Source organism: Ambystoma mexicanum, chromosome 9, assembly GCF_040938575.1.
Source record: "Ambystoma mexicanum isolate Mex_15411 chromosome 9, UKY_AmexF1_1, whole genome shotgun sequence".
Lineage (NCBI taxonomy): Eukaryota > Metazoa > Chordata > Amphibia > Caudata > Ambystomatidae > Ambystoma > Ambystoma mexicanum.
In genome coordinates this window covers 1,460,736,514-1,460,759,033 of record NC_090931.1, presented here as the reverse complement: position 1 = coordinate 1,460,759,033, position 22,520 = coordinate 1,460,736,514, and the positions used below count along the sequence as shown (strand labels likewise).

At 42.9% G+C, this 22,520-nt stretch overlaps 1 protein-coding gene across 4 annotated transcripts in view; it reads left to right on the top strand.

The window, feature by feature from the left end:
• Nucleotides 1-22,520, top strand: part of SPEG (striated muscle enriched protein kinase) — a 2,620,794-nt gene that overhangs the window by 546,650 nt on the left and 2,051,624 nt on the right. For all 4 annotated transcript variants that reach the window (XM_069616880.1, XM_069616879.1, XM_069616881.1 and 1 more), the window contains one exon: nt 9,661-11,333. In XM_069616880.1, coding sequence (XP_069472981.1) covers nt 9,661-11,333 — 1,673 coding nt within the window. The remainder of the gene's footprint in view (nt 1-9,660; nt 11,334-22,520) is intronic.

Genomic DNA, 22,520 nt, shown 5'->3' with positions numbered 1-22,520 from the left:
CAATTATTATATTCCTTAGGATTTCTGAGATGTTGCAAGGGATTCAAGAATGTCCTGTCTTTAGGCACCAGTTTCAGTTAAATTGGTTGTCTATATCTTGTAGATGTCACCTTACACTTGATTAATAATTTTTCTGCAATCCTTTTTACTGCTGACAGGATTACTGGGCATCTTTTAATTTCTGTTTTTACATATTTTTCATATGCTTATTTTTTCTTTGTCCCCAACATTTTTTATTTTGCTTTAAGCTTTGCACCCATTGTGTTCACAAAGCAGCTATTCCTGTATTGTTGGTTGATTCCTAATGATCCTGTAGCAAATGGTAGAGATTACAGAATGATGCCAATACATCACATGAGAGATAGAGAGACCTGAGCCACAAAACTGTCAAGGAAGTAAACAACCGTATAAACCTGAATATCCCGAAAGCAACCACATTGAGCCTTTCATATGCACTGACATAAGCCCTACTTCAGCTGAACACAATTTTTTATTTTGCTTAAAGCTTTGCACCCATTGTGTTCACAAAGCAGCTATTCCTGTATTGTTGGTTGATTCCTAATGATCCTGTAGCAAATGGTAGAGATTACAGAATGATGCCAATTCATCACATGAGAGATAGAGAGACCTGAGCCACAAAATTGTCAAGGAAGTAAACAACCGTATAAACCTGAATATCCCGAAAGCAACCACATTGAGACTTTCATATGCACTGACATAAGCCCTACTTCAGCTGAACACATTAGATTGTTGCTACATATGACAGCTGATGAGGAAAAGAAGGAAAATGAGTCTATAACTAACACGCTGCATGGCAAAAAGAAAGAGGCACATTTCTATGCACCTGATAGTGCAGCAGCAACAGGATGTTATGGTTCTATGTCTTTGGATGATAGCTCAGGGGCAATGTGCTCACCTTGGAAGCAAGACAACACAGATCACCACAGGTTCTATCCATGGGTCTGCGCTTAGAAAGCTTTGGTTATTAAGCGCGTTATAAATAATCTATCATATCATATGTGAAAATCTCCCTAGGAAAATGTAATCAACAAAAATGAGTTTTCAAAAATGTAGTCATTCAATACAAGCAATACAAAGTGTGAACATATTGCCAGTAATAAGGTTGCCAAAAAGCAATTTTTACAGAGACAAAAGTACAGGGCTGTAACCCTAAATGACCCCAACCTCTAATATAACCTCCACAATCTCCCTAACTCCATTCCAAGCCCTTACCCTAACTCTAATTACAATCCTTATTCTACCCTGAACCCTTACCTAAAACCAACCCTTTAGAACCCTAAAGTATTATATTGGCATGTGACAAAATGAATAGAAGGTGAAGTTAAACCTAGCTCCAACCCCATCACCAGCTCAACACAAATTCCATAGCCCTTTCCCAAACCCAAAGCCTTGCACTAATCCTAACCTTAGCTTTACCCTAACTGTAACTCCAATGCTTACTCTAGCATAACCTACAGGTTTATCCTGACCATTATCCTTTGCCAACCTCCCTCTCACTTTCTTTAACCCTCTCCCAAACCATTACTATATTAGACCTAGTCTTACCATACCCCGGTATCTTACACTTATCCCAACACTTAATCTACCCTAACAACTAACCAAACCCCAACATCATCAGACCTTCCATAAGCGCCCAGACCCTAACCCAAATTCTACCCAAAATCATTACTCTAACCCTAACCCCTATTGTAACCCTAAACCAGGCAATCATAAGGCCACTAACCCCTGCTTAACCCTGACACTTAACCTAGCAGCACTTTATTTTGGCGACGTTTACAGCAGACTTTTGGGGAACCTTTTACTTGGTGACCTTTTTGCTGCAGAAATATTTTCACCATGTTTTTTCGCTAACTACGTTTTTGTTGGTAACATTTTCGCTGGATACCAATTTGATCAGCTATCCTGGCTATTCTCCCAGGCTCTATGTTTAACAGATGTATGCTTGCATAGCATTGATAGTGAGGGCAGGGTAAATTTTAGAAGTATGATTTAAATGATGCTGGCTAATGTAAGTGAGAACAACAATAAAGCAGTCAAGACATTGGACGTTGGAGCCATTATGCCCTCAACCAGCCCAAGAGTTTTGGCTTTCAATGGTTGGAACCACCAAACTAAGGTTATCTATTGACTAAGGGGTAGTCGAAAATCACAAGTGGGGTTTAATAGTTCCTTAGTGAGGTTGACAGGCCCATCTCTGGATGATGGCCTTGATCGATGTTATAAAAGAGAAATCAGAGTTCAGGCCTCTAGCCCTAAAAGCCACATACTAGTTATTGTAATGCCCACATATGCCACCTTCCAGATGCTGGTGAATATGGTCCTAGCTTGCCTGACTGAGTTTAGTTTCACTCACCTGGACGATATAGCTTCCCTCGGTTCCTCCTTAGAGGACCACCAGAGAAACCTTGAGGTTGTGCATCAAGTACTCCAGATAGTGTGACTAGATATTAGGGCCAGCAAGTGACAGACATTACAAGGGTTTGTGGTATACCTGGGCTTTCAATTTGACAGCAGCAAAATCATACCTCTGTTGGTTAAGATCTAGTTCATCCTGGATTAGGAGTCTCCTAAGACCCAAACTCAATTTAAATACTTTTTAAACTTAATGGGTACCATCTCAACTCTGTACAAGTGTAAGGGAGTATAGTCAAACCCAACAGACTGAATCAATCTAAACAGCCCAGTTTTATCAATTGGATCCATAACTGCATGTGCTCTTCCCGCAGAGGACTTATGTATAAATCCAGTGTCCAAGGCATCTGACTATGGCAAGAAATTAATTGTGCATAGAGATGCATGTGACAAGATAATGGTACAATTTTACTACCTACAGAGCAGAAAAGGACCCGATTGCATGCTAATATCTGGCCTCTGATAAAGTTTAATCCTTACCTATTTATCACACACTTCACTCTGTGGACTATTCAAGAACTTTCTGCATAGAAGCAGAAATGCTCCCAGGACGGGTTTATTGAGGAGGAATCCTGGAAGGCTCGCTTGATAAGCGGAGACAAAACATAATGGACCATCGCAACAGCGAAGATTTTGCCATGTCCGCTATCGACGAGCTTCAAAGAAATGACCCACGATAAACTAGTATGCAAAAACTTGTAGTGTTGACACGTCTTGTATGCACTATTTTCCCTTTTTAAATTACTGTTAGACCACAACCTTTACCTGAAAGAGAAAATTTCAAAATTCAAAACGTTGAACATTTCCGTGAAAAAGTCAAACTCAAAGAAGACTCAACGAACTAACAGAAGCCTTGTAAAATCTTTAACTGATGTATAAAAGTAAATAAAAAAAAGAAAAAAAAAATGAAATGCTCCCAGAACGGGCTTTAATCATACAAGTGAGGATTGTATCTGTGTCTTCATACCCAACTGATTCACCTGAGTCTGTTTATAGGCTGAGGGCAGGGGCCTGTCTTCCCGGGCCCTGTCCTTGTACTTTGGATCTTATATTGACTGGGCTGAACCAAAGACTAATGCTGGAAAGCTCAGATGTCCAATACATTCCTAGCCATTCAGGATCAAACACTTGTGAGTATGGGAAAGGCATTCTTTCTGATGTCATGAGCGCCATTGTCGGGAGCTTTGTCAGGAACCCAGGACCTATTCCCTTAATTCACAGAGCTTTTTGAATTCTTATGCGTCCCTTCCAAATTGTTCCCTATTTGACACCAGAAGGTGCGATAGCAGATCATGGTATGGAAACCTAAAGAACGTGCCCAGCACAATGTACGCAGGAATGCATCACCTCACTGTCCTACTGACTGTGCATAACACTCAATGGAACACTGTTAAAATATATATATATATATATATATATATATATATGTATTTTATTTTAAAACGTGTTTTACAGTTTACAAGAAACCTTTACACTTAAGTCAATTAGAACAAATAAATAAAATTTACATAATACAACCAACTATATACAGTTTCATCGACTTGATTGAAAGTGTCTTTGTGTCTTTGATATGAATGTAGTCATTAGGCATACAATTATTTCCATATTTCCCTCCAAGCTGCTTCCTACTCGCCCATTCTGCTCTTCAAACCCTGGATAATATTTGCTATGAGTGTTGTCAAAGCTATTATTAAGTCTTGATTAGAGGTAAGCATTAGCCTTACCCATAGGTTTTTTGTCATTACCAGGCCCGTTGAATATAAGAATCCCCCCTAATGACTAATTCTATGGGCAAGAAATATATATAACTTTAATATATAAAGTTCAGAATCTATGAAGTTGAACATTCACCATGAGAAGCCATTGTATGCACAGGAATACAATGGGATATAGGGACTTTGACTTCTGGCTACTGTGACAATACTCCAAAACGGACTTAATTATTAAAAGAATTCTGTACTAGTATCTTGTGCATTACAATAACATGGTGGATGGTTATTTGGTGGATGGTTATTTGGGTGCAGTGCGGGCACTCACATCCCAGATATGAATATATGTTGTTTTTGATCAGTTGTTTCATTTAAAAACTGTTTATCACCTCAGATGAACCACAAGGTGTCAGAGCACTGTATGATTTGACTAGTAGAAAATAATAGGTTTTCAAAACAAGCATTTAAGCAAGAATATAAAATAAAAATGTAACTTAGAAATTTACAAAAACAAGTCTCCTAGTACTATGAGACTAAAGATACCAATTTGTTTTGCTTCCTAAACAGTACAAACAATGTCTTATCTGGAAGAAGTAATGGGAATTCTTGCAAGACCATATAGCCCTTCTTATGCACCTTCATTTTATTTGGGCCCAAAAGTCAGGTTTGGAGCCTCATAATAATCCATATTGCGTGCAACTACAGGCAATATTGCATAAGAATGCCATTAGTTGAGTCAACCCTAGACATCATAAGAATCTATATTACTGTCAGAAATGTGCTTAGAAAAGGTCATCTCCAGTATGGTAGAGCAAATAAATAAGATGATCAGCAAATTTAACAAGAGTTTTAATATGAACATCTAGTTCTAAAGGTATTAGTACATTTGTTTGTTTTTATTTGGCCGAATGGTACATTTGACCGAATTTGGCCTGTGCCATTTGACCGAATAAAAACGTACAAATTGGCTAATGCATACCAAACATGTGGAGCGAGGGTGTCCCCCGCTCCTATGATCGGTATGTATTAGCCTCTTGCAGTTGCACGGATGTCCCTCGCTTCCTCAATATTGGAGGCAGGGGACCAAAAAAAAGGGACCCTGCGGTGTCAGATCTGACCCGCGTTTGAGGGACGGATCTGACTCTACAGGCTGCAGTCAACCAGGTGGCGAGCGAACAGGTAAGTAGGGAAGGGGGGCTTGGGTGGGGGATTGGTGTGAGTGTGTTTGAACCTCTGAAAACTGATCGCATACGGGCTGTTTTTTTTCCGAACAGTTTGCTGCAATCATTTCTCGGGTGGTCAAACACACCTAAACCGTTCTAAATCAGTGTTATTCAATATTTTTCATACCGAGCTCCCCTGGAGTAAAAATATTGTTTCTTGGCCCCCCACCTAGGGATTGACCCCCTAGGGATCAAATTGGATGTCTGGGGATGGGTAGTCGTTGAAGGCTCTTTTAAATATAAGTAGATTGTCTACTGCTTATATTGTCTATTTCTTTTTTATTGGGTATACAGCAAATGGCGTAACAAGGCACATCAAGACAAGAGGTGTGGGAACAGGGACAACACAAAAACGGTCCTACTTGGCCTTGAGCCATTCAGATTGTGCAAGTGCAGTAACAAGTGATACAAGGAAGAAGGGGAGGAGGTTACAATAAGGGAAGCGACCAGGTACAACATACGCAAGCTGTCAAAAGGAGAAAACATTGGAAAGGGTGCACAATAGGGGGGAAAAACATCCTACTAGGCCTTGAGTCATTAGGATCGTGCAAGTGCAGTAACAAGAAGTACAGGGGAGAGGGGGCAGGGGTTACATTAAGTGCAAAGTGAACAGTTGCAACACAGCACAAGGCTGGCAAAAGAAGAAAACATTGGAGTTGGTCCACAGATTGGGAAAGCCTCACTTCATGGTGCAGGGTGCTACATCAAATGCTGGTGCAGGTAGGTAAAATGCACTATTTGCGTGTGTGCGCAGATTGGGAAAGCCTCACCTCATGGTGTGGGGGGCTACATCAATATGCTGGTACAGATAGGTACGATGCAACATTGGGAAGCGTGCACAAGTTGAGATGCCTAACCTTATGGTCAAGGGGGCTACAACAGGTATGCACGAAAGGTAGGTTTGATGCCACATTAAAATATGAGTCCTACAACCATGTGCAGCAGGGGTTACATTGATAAGTCAAAAGATGCGCACAAGTTTAGTGTACAATGGTAACAGACAGAGAGCGTCAATCGGACAGTCCGAAGAAGGGATTGGGCCATACAGTCTAATGTTCATGATGATCCAGATCGTACACCATGCGGGCAGTAGCTTGTGATGATGATAGGAGGGCATGGTAATGGTGCAGCAACCGGCCCAAGCGTGAATAAGCTTCAGAGCCTTGCAAGGAGGCTTAATGGCAGTGCCGTAGGAGCAGCCAGTTGGGCATATGTGAAACGAGATGGAGGGCGAGCGGACAGGGCTCAATACAAGACAGCAGCACTTACCTTGTGGTCTTAAGTCAGGGTGTTGCTGCGAGCGACTGTAGGAAGCCGGGCTTGATGCCAAGTCTCTGCGGCAGTTGGATGAAGCAGCAGGGGTGATAGGATAGGAAAAATGAGGGGTTGGCAGCACTCCGGCCATGGCCGGACAAGCCAAGCAGGAACATGGGCCTTAAGAGAGGGCCTTTGGAGGGGCCGGCTTCGCCTACAGGCTCATTGGATAGGGAAAATACATTCATTAAGTAGCCAATCTGCTGTGAGTGGGTCTGCTCTGGTGAGCAGCTCTGTAGCTGGAGAATTAATGTAAAGTGTGATGGCCATTTTAAAGTGGTCGAGGCCTCCAGGATGAGGCCCAGCAGCCCTAATGGGCTTGGCTGCAGAACTCCCTCATTGTCCGGGTACAGCAAGAGCCAAGGTCGATCGAAAGCAAGGCACAGTAATGGAAAGAGGGTGCCTAGATGTTGAAAGTGAAGCTTGTTGTTAGCATATCTACTACTGGAGAGAATGTTGCGCTGAGTGTAGTTTGGGTACTGTAGGGACAGGAGGTCTAATGCCATATCTACAGCCAGGGTGCCTCTTATACTGGAAGGTTCACTTTTGCACCATTCTGCTCCCACATTTGTGGTTACTTTTCTGCTTGCCACCTTTTAGTTGCTCTCCTTTGACCTCCTTCTTGCACCCTTTAGTTTGACCTGAACCAGAACATTGATGGGTTTTTCATTCTGAATGATGTTTTCATGGCAATCTGTATAAATGTATGTCCTGTTTTATGTATATAGCCTGATTCTGTATGCTTCTCATTTTGTGTCAAGAATATATAAAAACATTCTACAAATGATCCATTGTTTTGCCACTAACCAGCACTCCATGTGGGATTTACTCAATAGCACCTAGCCCCTGATTCTGTGGCTTTTTATATTTCTTTGGTCTTTCATAACTACCCACTTCTCTATTCGATACTGAATATTTATCCCTGAGGTATTTAAATTCCTCTTTCCCATTCCCTCTCTCCTTTTCCCTCCCGATTATACAGATTAGTAAACCTAAGAATCTCTATTGATAAAACGTCTGCTGTTGGCTTTGCACCTTTTTGATAGCCCCCTGTTGGACCCTCTCTATACTCTCTCTAGACTATGTGTTTCATTCTGGAAATCTAGCCTCGGAAATGCATGCATGACTCCAGGGGAGCACTCTACAATCTTTGATAAATGTCCACCCAATATCCTGTTGCGTTCCAGCCTTGTATTTGCACACTGTTAGAACTCTTAGATGGCATCAGATGAAATATACATTAGGCATTTTTCCTGTGTGATGGCTCTCCGTCGTGTTGCCTCAGAATCCTGTGCTGCTCCTGAGTATTTCTTCTCCACCCATTCCATTAGTTGCCACCCTGTTGACCACTTTTTTAGAGTTCCTAAATGCATCCTAACTTTTTCTGCTCATTCTGGAGTGTCAAATCTGCTGCAGGTTTTAACGTTGTCCTCAAAGTGGCAGACTGTTCCCGTCCAGTCATTCTGCAGTATCACTGATAAAAATATTGAAAAGGATGAAACATAGTACCGTTTCGTGAAGTGGGCCTACATCTTCTGTTCTCTAGTGAGTGGGCTCCTTACCTTTCTCCAGTGACAGGTTTAACAGGGCTGTCATTGTTTCTTTACGAAATACTTCTCTAAGTAAGCTCTGTTCCCGCAGTATTTAAGGATGTATTTTGCTGAACCATCTCGTTAAAAACGTTTTGTTTTGCTGATCCCCTCCATCTTGAATGAACATGCATATACCACCTTCCGCCATATGCAGTGCTGCCTTTCTACTGTGCAGATGCTTCAGGTTTTACATATGTTCCCAAACATACAACCTTGTACAATCTAGTCTCCTTCGTCCTACTTGTTTGACTGTGCTAAATTGCCTTTCTTCTAGTCTTCTTTGCATTTCTTAGCCTTTGAAAATATGCTAACCTCATTACCATAGTTGTTTGAACTGGTTTGTTAGCTCTGCACATCGTTTTCAATTACTCTGCTAAACTGAAAGGCTTGTTTTATCGCTTCAGCACAGAACATTTCTGCTAGTTCTGCACCTTTGCTAGGACTCATCTTGGTTTGCTAAGTCAGTGTGCAAATTCTGAATCAGCGTAGAACAGTGGTATTCAAACCTTTTCATACCGAGCCCCCTCTTGAGAACAAATAGTGTTTCTGGGTCCCCCCATCTAGGGGTTGGCCCTCCCTATTGGGCGTAACAGATGTTCAGGCAGGCCCCAAGCTCTTTCAAAAAGGATTAGGTGATTGCGTTTAAAAGAAAATATAACCTGTTGAAAATCATTTTCAGCAATTTTTAAAGAGTCCGGGTCCTTCCCCTCTCCCCTGGACATCCTTCAAGCCCCCTTCAGGGGCCAACCGTTTGGAGACCACTGGTGTAGAGCAAGTTGGTGTTGTGTGTTGAGATGCATAATTTTTTCAAGCACTACCACTTGAGCAGAAAAGTCCTGTTTGAGAAATCTAGATTTCTGTGTTTTAGAATCCTAAAGTCCAGAAAGCCTTATCTCATTTCTCTTTAAAGGAATGTTCTCTCAATTGTCTGTCCTTTAGTTGTGAGAAGTCAGATTTCACTTGGACAGTGATCGCATGTTAGAAGTCCCTGTTACCCTAGTATAGTTCTGATTCTATCACCATTGAGCACTGATTAAGCCCCATGATCATTTCTTAATGTCCCTCAACACATAATGCTCTGACAATCTACAAGACAGCATATAGTCAAAAACAGAAAGGGTTATTATGCTTTCTGATGGACTTGCATATCTAATAGCAGTCCAGTAAATTCAGCCCAATCCAACTTTCTCATGTTATTAAAAAAAAGCTGTTCATCAGCTAGCAACCTGAAACCATGAGCCACGTTAACAGTGACAAACCTCACAATCCGTCTCCCTGTACTTCTTTCTATCTTTCTGTTTGTATGTCTGTGTTACAAAGCATACTCTTCGAGGTCATTGCAGAAAGTCTGGAGTTGATGTTAATGTTTTCTTTGTTTCCTGGTTACAGCAGTATCCCTGAGGGAGGGTTTAGGAGTGACCACACCAATGGAAGCATGACGAGTATCTCCTTCAGAAGTGCAACCGAATCACCAAGGGCTGAAGTGCAACAGTCCATCGCCAGGCCACCACTTCTTCCACCTCCTTCCCCAAGAACTGGACAGCGCTCCTCTCATAACCCTGGGGGTTCCAACCACCATGCAAGCCGTGGGCTTGCACCACCTACCGTCACTCCATTGACTCCTCGCAAGAAGGTAGTGATGCCCTCAGAATATCAAGATACGGTACCTGAGGAGTTTGAAGAGAAAGTCAAGAAGCCCAAATCTTCTGGCTATTCCCAAGCTAGTACACAAGATTCCAGACCGCAGACACCACTGAGTGAGGCTTCCAGCCGCGTCTCTGTTCTCAGACCCTCCCCTAAACTGATCCGCTCTGGCTCCAAGATTTTTGACAAACTGAAGTACCTGGAGGAAAGGCGAAAGAGCCTGGACCAGACAGACAGCCCGCTTCCAGTTCATTCCTGGCTCCCTCTCAGAAAGGCCCGCTCCTTTGATCAGCCTGAGATGGACATCCATCAGGGGGCACTGGCTGCCTCACGGGAGGATCTCAGGGATGACTTTAGGGATGGGGTAAGGTCAGAAATGGGAGGCATAAACTTGAGAAGAGCAGCTTTCAAACAGAAGGCATCTTCTTTTGATGAGAGAGGAAGGTATACTAGCCGGCTGTATGACATTGAACACAAGTTCTCTGAAGAACTAACTCGCATCAAAAGAACTGTTTCCAAACAGCAGCTGATGAGGTCACAAGAGTTTGTAAAAACTGGTATTGTAAGAGCTCCATCCCCCAAAATACCAAGCAAGCCACCTGATGTGCAAGTAGCAGAAAAAATCAAAGGTGACACATGTAAACCACTAGAAGTAAACTCAGCCCCAGACATTCAACCTTTAGAGAACACCATCGCTGTAGAAAAGCCTCACCTTCCTCAGAAAGAACCTCCTGCTGTGGCCAGTGAAGAATCTTTGCCAGGTCTACCAAAGCCGCCAGCACAATGCAGCATCATGAGAAAACCGTTGGTGCGTAGCTGTGCCACTGTTAATCTCGCAGCAGAGCTAAAAAGACCACAAGTTAACTGCGAAGAGGCTAATAGTCAGGTGCCCTGTCAGCAAGCAATGGATGTTGATGTAACAGTGAAAGCGATGCCACCAGAGATTACTGATGTGAGGAAGACAACTGATTCATGCTTGCCCCTGGAAGTTCCCACTCTTCCAGTGGAGAAAAGGGCATATAGTCCAGTTGCCCAAAAAACACCTCAAGACAATGTCCCCCATTTTGAGGAAAGGGCCTCTGAAAGAAAATGTGAGGTTAAAGCAGCTCCAGAGCTGAGGACTACCATTGCGCACCCTGAACCAGCAGTCACAAAAGCACAAATTCCACCATCTGTATCTTCACAAGGATTGGATAGAAGGAAAGATCAAGTACGGTTCCTGCCGTGGGCTTCACCAAACATGGACATAATTCCCCTCCCAGTAGCACACAGCCGTAAGGGGCAGGAAGTAAGAGTCAGGGAAACAGAGAAGAAGACAGTGAAAGCATCAGAGAGAAAGGAAAGCAGCTCAGCTCCGGAGAACAGGACGAGAACCAAAGGGAAAGGACGGCGGATCAGGCCGACATCTCCTGAACTAGGTAGGTCTAACTATTATGTTTTCTTCTGCGATAGCTTTACCCAACTAATGTAACCTTTCTATGTATGTGTTGATTCTTTTGAAAACATTTACTGAAAACAAAAGCATTACAAAAGCAGTAAACATACTGATCCCCCTATGGAGTAAAATACCTCACAGCCTTATAAGAACAACTACATTAAGTATGTTGAGTACTTAAGTAAACAATAGCTAAATTGACTTAATACCAGAGGCACACACCAACAATTAAGCAGGAGGTACAACAATACATTTACACAAGGAAACATTGCAGGTTATAATATCGGCTCATAACATCTGAGTGGCACATAGGATTATGCATTTGTGTTTGATAGCTAGTGAGACAAGGGACACCACATACCTAGGGTAAACAACAACCACACACTAAGGAGTATAACAATAGTGAACTTCATGTGAGAGTGGGCAAAGTGGGGGAGGAAGAGTGAGAAGTCGAGCAGCATGGTTAAACATACATGCCATTCAAAAATGTCCACTTGGCCTCATATATTTCCAGGGAGAACCTTTTCTCTTCTCCCTTGCAGACAACAGAGCAGCGCTCTTGAGCGTGTCATCACATGACAATCTTCATGTTGACTGTGAAGCTATCAGTATTCCTTTTTTTGCTGTGATCAATGCATGATACACGCACTACTTGCTTTCATTGGTGAGGCTGAATGGTGGGGTAGAGGCACACAGATCTGCTAGAACTGGCTCCTTCGAATCATACAGCCAATAATCAAATCTATATGTGAAAGCATTTTCTCCCAAAAATCATTCACATGCTCCAAAACATGTGATAGGTCAACCAGGCCTGTTCTGAGAAGCCCAACCTTTATCTGATAATTCATTTATTTTGTTATGACCCGCCTCAAACCAGAGACCAGTCTCCAAGCACAGAACCAGGATTCAAACCTGTGTTCTTCTGAATTCTCTTGATTCCAAGACAAATGTGTTGCCCCTGAACTATCCTCCCAGCCTAAATTTCTGCTATGGCAATAAACACGAAAAACAATCTTTTGTTTGGTCAGTCTGAGGTTTAATTCTGTCTTCATATGCTTTACTGTACAGGTGGCCTCGTCCCAGCTGGATTTGGTATGGTCAGCCATCAGAGACGTTAATGACAAGAGTCCCTATATTTTGCACAGAGGAGAAGCCAACAATGGTCTCACCAAACTACAAGAGACCAAGGCTGCAATGTCATGTGATCTCATATAGGTTAAGGTCACTAAGATGACAACTAAAGCAAATAAATTGTTGTAGAGTTTGGATTAGCACAGTTTCTATTTACACTTAAGAAAGTTAAAGGAAAGCAGTGAATTATCGACCCAATTATCAATAATTGTAAAAATACCAACTTTAATCCAAGATTTCCTAGAAAACTTCTTACTTCAGATTTGTAATGCAGGGCTGTCCCACTAGGGCGCGTCTCCATGCAAAAGACAATTTTCCCCCATAGCTTTGACCACACTCTTATATTCACAACCGACAAAACCAAAGGCAGGGTGTCATGCCTACAGTTGCAGTTGTACATTGTTAAGAGCAGTTCTAACTTGGCTAAGGAAAAGACATTTTCTCATTGCACTCATTGCACCCAGCCCTTTTCAGGGCCTTAGCCACCAGTCAAGAAATCATGAAGTCCTCACACGGAGAAGGCCCAGTGGTATCTCCTGACTTTTAGGAATCCAAAGCCCCCTCCCCCCATCCATGTTCTTCAGAAGAATCTGAGCTGGGTTGCTCTAATCTTACATCCCATAAAAACTCTTTGAAGACATTTCTAATTGATGTAAGACATTTCTAAGAGCAAACGGGTGGTTTCATATTGAAAACATATAACACCTGAAGGAGTAGAGCAATTTTAATGCTTTGCATTATATCCCACCATATGAAGTGGAGCATGCTCCATCGCTTGCAGTCCAAGCCACATTTGTCCACAACAGTGTTTATATCCTCCTGCAGAATGCATTTGGTATTCCTAGACACCCTAATACTGGGGTAGGTAAGACCTCCACTCTCCGAGTTGATTTTTAAGCCCCCCTCCCGAATAGCACCCTATGCCATTAGAGATTGTTTCAGGATTTGAACTCTCCAAAAACTAACAGGAATGGATGTCGGCTCGCACCGACCCCCTGACCTCCCAAGCACTCCCTCACAGAATAATCAAGTGCTTCAGAAAGGGAAGTTGACCGGGCAGTATGGGCACTGCAGCAGCAGGCATCTTCCCTTAAGTGTCCGTAATGGAGACAGGAGGGGTTTGGAAGGGTAGTTATACAGAAGGCTCTGGAAGAGAAGTGAAGAGTTAACAGTACCCAGAATAGCATAGCACCCTCCCCACTACCCACGCGGTCAGACTCTCCCACAGGCCACCAAACTCACTAAGCCATATGATCCGGCGGGTAGCCAACTCTGACAGGGGAACTGTGGCAGAACTTGATGGATGGTTCAAATAGCAACTGGAACAAATCATGAAGACGACAAGGGTGAACAAGGTATTTTGCTAGGATCACAAATGCCAATAAAACACCAATGATGAATGCTGTTGTGAGGTGAAGGGCGTGGGTATGGCACCAGATTTTGTAGACAACAATTTACACAGGTGGGCTGAATCTTCGGATGAGAGCTGAGCATGAAAGAGAAACCTTTGTTCAAGTTTAACTCAAGTTTAACTCTTACAGTGCTTCTCATCAGCAGCAAATCCTATGATGTAAATACTCTACACGAGAACCTGAGCTCATGCCTGATAGCTTAATCAAGAAGACTTACAATTTATTTAAATTAACTTTGAAAGCATTGAACAAGCCAAACAGAGCAGGGCACAGAGTAATCGGGTGAGGAGACCAGCACTAGGAGGTCACTTTAATGGTCTACTATTTATATTTCAAGCCAATAATTGGCTCATTGTTAGTGATCGCTTGGCCAAATATTCGACAACCAAATCAAACAAATAACTAAAAAGGGGCAACCCTGATGAGTGCCCCTCTGGAGGGAAAAGCCTCCCGAAAGCAGATTGTTAATGCATTGTAATCAGTGTGATGTGCATAAAGCAGGGCTCTACAAGCTGTGGCTCTCAAGATGTTTTGAATGACAATTTCCATGAGCTCTCACCATTGATTATGCTGGCTGGGGCCGATAGGCTTTTTCGGCCAAATACATCGCTGCAGACCCCTGTCGTAGAGCTCTAAAAAAGTGTGAAAAAGAGGCGTAAAGCCCCATCTAGACAAAGAGTAGGCTAAATATCCGACCCAACACGGCAAAACAGGTTTCAGCATTGATGCTTACCACAGCACCTGGATAGTGATTTTGCTAATGAAAGTGTATCATGTCAAGTAACTCTTGTACAATGTCCTGGCCATAACTTCCTATTACAAAGCCCATCTGATTAACATGAATATCTTTTGGCATAACCCCATCTAACCTTACTGCAAAAACTTTGTAAAGTAGTTTCATTTTCATATCTGTATTAAGCAAAATGTTTGGGCAGAAGGAAGTTCAGGTACCAAAAGTTTTTTTTCACTTGGGGATCACTGAGATCACAGCATCCAGCAATGACTCACAAGCACATTTGATTGAACAATGTATCTGTAAATAGGAACAAAGTAGACGAACATTTCTTATAGAAGGCGATTAGGAGCCCATCCATCACTGGACATTCGTTTGGTTTTGACAACAGAGTGTTTACACACATTTTATGAAATGATACCTCAGATTCAAGTAGGTGGCTGTTGGCTGGGCAAAGCTGAGGAATATCAAGATCTGAAAAGATTTTAGTTCTATATTGCAATCTACCAACTTTCTTCATCAACCATCTTTAAGGAGGCAGATAGAAGCCTGCCCGACCACTCACCATAGTTCAAAAGGTATGCCTTGTGTACAAGTTGCCTCCTACTGCATCCAGAGTCATCGGAAAGTTTAATTCGTACCATGTCTCCCTGAGTGTTCTTAAGTTAGAAGGGCCTTTTGAAGATGAGCTCCTACTATGAGGGTCTTCTTTTTTCTCTTCCTAATAACTAATATGCAATCAAAAAATAGAAGGTCTGTTTACACATTGCAGCGTAGAGGTTTTCTGTGAGGATTACAATCGGTACTGGCCACCCCTTCTATTTTCTACTAGCCTACGCTGCATAGCTAATAAAATTCCCTTTGATAGATTGCTTAAAGGTACTTCAAAGAGGAACAATTGGTCAACTAAACCTGCAGTTGTCTTGATAAAAAGTCTGATGAGCTGAATCCATGTGCTCAAAAATCCTTTATCAGCCAGAAGAGAGGTGTTAGATTTCAACCACTGTATTTTGGTCTTGGCTTACCATATAGAGAGGTTCAAGTCCCAAGATATATGGGCAGGATTTTAAATAATGATTTCCTCAATCTGAGCTTCTGAGGGACTTGCAAGATATCAAAAAGAAGTCATTTCGAGAGTGAGTACCTTGGGTGTTTGATTTAATTGTTGAATGTGTCCAGGCTTGTGTGAAATTTATCATCCCAATTGGAGAGGTCAATTTCCCTTTCTTTCTTTCCTCATTCTCACAATGTGTATGGATGTTCTCCCATAACCCTAAATCCAACTCCTTACATGTTTACCCAGTCCTGTGTGTGTGTGTGTGTATGTGTGTGTTTTGTTACCCAGTTGGTCTTTGCCCATCACCTGTAGGAGCGCCTTGAGCAATCAACTCTCCCTCATTGCGAGGAATTACCTGGTGCGAAGAGGTAGAGCAAGCGTAAGAGGGGAGCAGAGACAGTTGGAGTGGGGAATGTTGAGCAGTGCACCATGAGTGGGCTGTTAAAGTACAAGGTGAAAAATCTGTAGATTTAAAATGAATAAAAGGAAGATTCATTAGCTCTGCCTCATCCGGTGTCATCCATTGAGTACATAGGAGCGGACCACAGAACTGCCAACGAGCTTACATAGCCCACTCTAGACCCACAAATGTTACGCTAGACACAACCTTGGACTGTAAGAGAGGGAGAGAAATAGATTTTCACTGCCCTCTCCTGGGCACATAAGTTGTAATGATCTTACATTTACTTCAATAGTACCAGGCCCATTGCGCTTTCTTCTTGATCCAGTTGAGACCTTAATTAAATGGGGAGACTGGAAAGAAGATTGAGCCCAAATTAGGCCAATAATAGGAAGGATACCTTGTTATTCTATTGTCTCTGCCACAGAGGGCATACGATACTGAAAAGGCTGGTGTGGAGTTAAGAAATCATTTTTTTATAAAGCTAAGAAAATTAAAATATTTAGAAAGAGCGCTCAGAGTGGTTTTTCTAAATGAAACTGTCAAGCCCCTGCCACACACGAGTGCACGCAGGGGCAGAGATGCACAGCAAGACGAGGGAGGTGCGGGAGCGAGGTAGGTATATCCCCCCTCCTCCGGCCGCCCAGCGATTTTCAAGAAATCCAATGGGAGATGGTGGGGGTGGGGTGGGATTGCCTTCCTGGGGTTGGGGTGATATTTCAGGATTTTAAAGGCCACACAAAATAAGCTGAAAGAAATCAGTCTTTTTTTGTGTTTGGCCTTTAAAATGCAGAAATATCACATAGAACCAGAAGGCTCCCAGAGCCACGTGATGGTGACCCCATGAATGCCCAGACTCTGCCACCAAAGGTAATACAATACTGGATAGATACCACTTTGTAACAAGAGAACCCAATAAAAGGAAGGTCAACTGAGGAATTTGTCACAGCTTCTGAAGACCAAGCTGTCAAATGTGAATTTAACCACTGCAAGTAATAACACATCTGGGATCAACTCATGGCTGGATGTGAAACCATTAGATCAGAAAAGAATTATGGAAAGAAATCTCCACCTTGGAGAGGGCCATTGAAGCTTCAAAGACATAGAATGTATTGAATGCTGCTTAAAAGCTCTAGACCCAGCAAAGCCTCATGTTGATTCCTTGTATATATCCAAAGAACTGAAATGCAACAGAGAGACATTCAATGGCACCTGCAAAAACTATTTTGAAACAAATAAAGATAACCTGAAGACACCATTAAAATTCTCTCAAATAGGGAATAATTCTGTGTGCCAGCTATGAGAAGATGCTTTTTATGTGACAACACGACTCATCTAGCCAATGATAAGGAATACTTTGCCATAAATGTAATTTCTATGGAATGTGGTAGAAAAGAACATCTGGACAGATGATACAGAATTGTCAGATGGTGGGGAAGATGCATCCAGGAAGTCATTGAGCTGTCTGATGAACATTACAGACTTGCCAAGAGCAAAGATGGATGAGGATTTGTACTCGATCAGTGCTGAAAAGGGGAGCCTCCAAGAGATGGAAGCTGTATGCGCTCATCAAAGTTAAGGCATGGAGGTTGAGTTCATGACTGACAGTGGGGTAGGCCATACATTGATTAGTGTAACAACCCGGGCCAAACTTTTCATACAGGGTACATTAAGGGAATCTGATATTGAAGCTCAAGCCTATTGCAAAGTTCACATCAACATTGTAGGAACATTTCAGGCAGAGCTAGAATTTAATGGATGATTTGCTTACAGTGTGTTGTTTGTGGCTGTGGAAGATCGACTATCATCCAACCAATCTCAGGATCAAATTGGAGCCTGGAGGACCAGAACAAATTGTATACATCGGTCTACTCAGAAATGAAGCATACAAGAGAACAGTGATGAAATAGCCACTTAGTACCTAGAGTCGTTGAGACAAGAAATGGGCTGCCTCATGGGTTTTACGCACACTATCAAGTTAAAGAGCAATGCCACACCTGTCTGTCCGGGCTAAGGGGTGCAACCCTAGAACTTAGATCAGAAGTAAAAAATGAACAAGTCAGGTGGAGTAAGAAGCCATCATTGAGAAAGCAGCCTCATTTCAGTAGGTGAGCCACATAGTGCTGGTAAGGAAACAGAATGGCATAGTCTGACTTTGCATTGACCTATGCAACTTGAACAGAACCATTGTCATTGAAAAGTTTCCATTGCCCAAGGCTACGGTGATAATTACTGATTTGCATGAGTAGAAATGTTCTCCCTAATTGATGTCAAAGCAGTGTATTATCAAGTGAAATTACATATGAACTCAGTGGATCTTACAGCATTCAAACCTCAGAATGCCTTTTCAGGTGCTGAAGAATGCTATGTTCCAAAAAATTATGCACAGGCTAAAGGGTGACCTTCCAATTGTGAGATTCTATCATGACGACAAATTAGAGTGGGGTTGTGATAAGAATGAACATGATATAAAAGAATATTAATTCATGATGGTCTGCAATGTCTTGCTTCCAAGACAATGTGTTGCCCCTAAACTATCCTCCCGGCCCAACCCCAAACCCATGATAGATGGCTGAAAACACTCAAGGAAACACTTGAATCTCTGTTAGCCTTAAGAAATGCAAATTTTGACAGAAGAGGGTTACATACCTGGATCATTGAATATCAAGCAAAGGTGAACTTCCCAGGATGGATGCAGTGTGATATATCCCTGCCATGATGACTCCTCACAACAAGAAGGAAATTTGTTTGTTCTTAGATTTAGTAGAGTTCTATACAAAATGTGTGAATAACCTCTGTGGCAAGTCAAAAACATCATACTCATGAGGAAGAATATGATGTTCCAATGGTGGGAGGCGTGTGAAAGCAAATCTAAGAGGGTTGCAATGGACATAATGGAGGCATCAGTGTTATCCACATTCTTGAAGGAACACAGCACTATTGTCTTTATCTGTGCCAGTGAGACTGGGTTAGGAGCAGTGCTAATGCAGAGTGACTGTAATACATTCTATACCGCAGCCTTTACTTTGAGTTCTCAGGGAAGCCAGTAACCATAATTCAGTAATTTAGAGGGAAGAACTGGTCTGCTACTGGGCTATTAACAAATTTAGGACATACTTGTGGGGACAAGAGTTGTTACAGCCCATTAGTTGCTGCTTAAAAAAAAGGAATGGAAGGGATGTCAAGAAAGATTGTCAAGTAGATTACAGCACTGCAGAGTTTGGGATTAAAGGTTCAAGTAGAACATGTGAATAGATGAGAAAATGTTGTAGCAGACACTCTCTCCGGGAAGGTGGTGATGGACGGAGAAGCAGAAGTAAAACCAGATGAATGTGGGGCAGAGAAGGACAATTATTCAATGTTTTCATTGGAAGCGTGTGTGAAGGAGAAGGAATGTGATCACCATTGTGAGTTTGAGGACTGCTTTGTGAAGGTGAAGGTCAAGGGATATGTGCTGGAAGAGATGGCTAGACTCATAAGTTAGGGAGTACAAGAGAATTAGAAGAGAGCTTGGGTCATTGGATGGCAGAGGACTTAGGTTGGTGGTACCTGTTGGGTTGTGGGAGAGAATCATAGAAGTTAGTCATGAAGGTTGTTTAGGTGTGATTAGAACCACCACCATGGAAGGAGCAGAATTCTCATAGCCTGGTATGGATCAGCAAATTGAAAGCATGATTTGGAAGTGCATGGAGTGCTCAGAGATTGACAACAGATTATTACTAGAATGCCACCATTGGGAGTAGCAGCCCCACTGAAAGGGCCATGGGAGGAGATAGCCATGGATGTGCTCTGGCCCTCTAATGTCAAGGGGGCGCCCAATGTGTTCTTGGTGGCAATGATAGATCTTTTCTCTAAATGGCCCAATGTTAAAGTTTTAAAGAGGATTAGCTCCAGAGAAATAGTTGGTTTTCTAAAAGAGGCATTTGGAACGCAAGGTGTTCTGTAAACAACCATCACAGAAAATGGAGCAAAATGTGTGTCCAGGAGTATGGAAGAATATTTTGAATGTTTGGGGCTACAGCATTCCATGGCAGCATTGTACATTGGAGAGATTCAACACGGCACTTACGTATGTCATCCGCATGCAGGGATGTGAAGGCTTGGATTGGTTTGGCATGGTTATGGGGCAAGTGGTTCAGTACATCATGCCAGTGCATGCTATAAGTGGGGAATCCCCATTTGAGTGGTTGCAGGCCTTACACCAAATTGTGTCCACCTCGACTGGAAAAGGCTGGTTTTAAGGAAAGAGATGATGGCACAGTGGCAGAGAGGACACGGAAGGGAAGAGGACAAGGCTTGTTTTGACAGGAGGCATGCAGTTAAAAGACATTTGCCTCAGGGAGCAAAGTTATGATTCTGCTACCGCAGAATCTTTTCATGGGAGACTAAAGGTCCTCCGCATCATGTGTTGTGATGGGAGACATGGGAAACGTGGTAAGGCTGATGAATGAAGAAGTGCAGGGAAAACATAGAGTAGCCCCAGTTCCGAGAGTTGGTGGAGGGAGACTTTGGTATGGCAGACAATGACTGTTGGTGATTAAGAGGAAGGAGGTGGTGTTGTATCCTAGTTTGGGTGAAACATATCACAGTTGAAGTGACCAATTTTCTGCCTTTATTTCGCAAACATCCTTGTCCTGCAAATAGTGTGTGGAGGCTCGCCCGCCTCCCTAAACCCAATTCCTTACATGTTACGTATAAGTGGACCACAAACATAATCTCTAGCTGTGGGCTTATGGACTCGCCATGGATCCTATTCGTTCAAAGAGTGCTTGAGATGGAGAATTTCAAGAGCGATACAATAATCCACAGTTGACATCTTACTTGACTTGTCAAGCAAGGAGTCTTGAACAAGACTGAAATCACCACCCAGAACTATCTGCGTGCCAGACAGAGCATTCACTGGGCCTCATCAGGAGTTGGGCGGAGCGGGAAAATGCAGCGGTAAGGTAAGCGGTCTGAGAACTTGTTCTATCGTATACGGGCTGCGCCAGGCGACCAACATCTTGTTCTCAGTCGTTGGAATTAGGATCAATACCTTTTCTCCCACCAGAAAGCTCTGCAATCGTGTCCCTTTGTTATACTGGGTTTGTTGTATCCATTGTGCTTGTTGTAGATGGGTTTGTGCCACTGATTGAAGTTTATCCAACCTTTTCGGCTAATTAGTGAGCATAGTCTGTGAGGGATACCTCCTGCTGTGGTTGTTCCTCCCATTCTTCTTTCAGGATATTGAGTAGGCTTCACACTTGCCTCCCAAACAACAGCTCAAAGGATGCGAACCCCATGGACGACTGTGGGGTATTCTGAAAGGTCATGAGGATCCAGTGAATTAAGCGATCCCAATCCTTGACGGTGAGATTCATAGTTTTCCTCAGCATCTGTTTGATGGTCTGGTTATATCTCTCAACCAAACCATCAGTTTGTGGATGATATACAAAGGTCTTAAGATGGTCTATGTGTAGTGTTTGGCACACCTGCTTGAGGATGGTGGACACAAAGTTAGTGCCTCGATACGTTTTGTTTTCTTTGGGAATTCCCACTCGGGCAAAAAAGGCATTAGCACATCACATAACTGCTGCATTGTGAGGCTACTTAGTGGAAAAGCTTCCGGGTATCTGGTGGAATAATCCACAATTACCACCAGATATTTCTGTTCTCGGCTAGTGGGGCCCTGTGGTTCCATGATATCCATTACGATCCGATGGAATGGTTCTAATATCAGGGGCATAGTTTTCAGAGGTGCTTTTGGGATATTGGATTTGTTCTTCTTTTGGCATTCACTGTACTGTTGACAGAAGCGCGTGGTCTGTCCATATACCCCTGGTCAAAAGTGACAGGCCAGGATTCTCTGTATAGTCCTCGCAGCCCTCAGATGCCCCTATCCCACTTGCACATGGCCACTTCTAGAACCGTAGACCGGAATTTGGCAGGTACCTGCATAAGGGACTCGTCATCGGTTTGTGGTACCACCCGGTAGTACAGCCCTTGTTCCTTGGTAAAATAAGGTCCTTGCCCTTTTCTCCCTTCTTGTGCGGCCATCCAGGCATTCCGTAAGGTAGGATCCACCTGCTGGGTTAGCCTGTAACTGTCGCCTTGATCATCCAATTTCCAATCAACAGTGACCAGCATCAAGACTTTCTCATGCCACCGCTTCTGCATTTCCCTTTTCTGACCTCTCCATGAAAGGGGGCGTTGTCCAACAAACTTTCTTCTGTACGTTGGATGATCTTAGGCATCGCAGGCACATTTGACCCCACTACCAGAGGCTCGGGGAGCACAGGTAGCACGGCTGCTCTAATCTTTAATTGTTCACCGGCCAATTTCACCCTATTATTTTTGGTATGTGCCACCTACCAGTTGTGCGCTGACCCTTGTCTAGAAACCCCAGGAGTCCACCATCACTCTTATGGGTATCCCATCTACTTCTGCCTCAAAGGTGT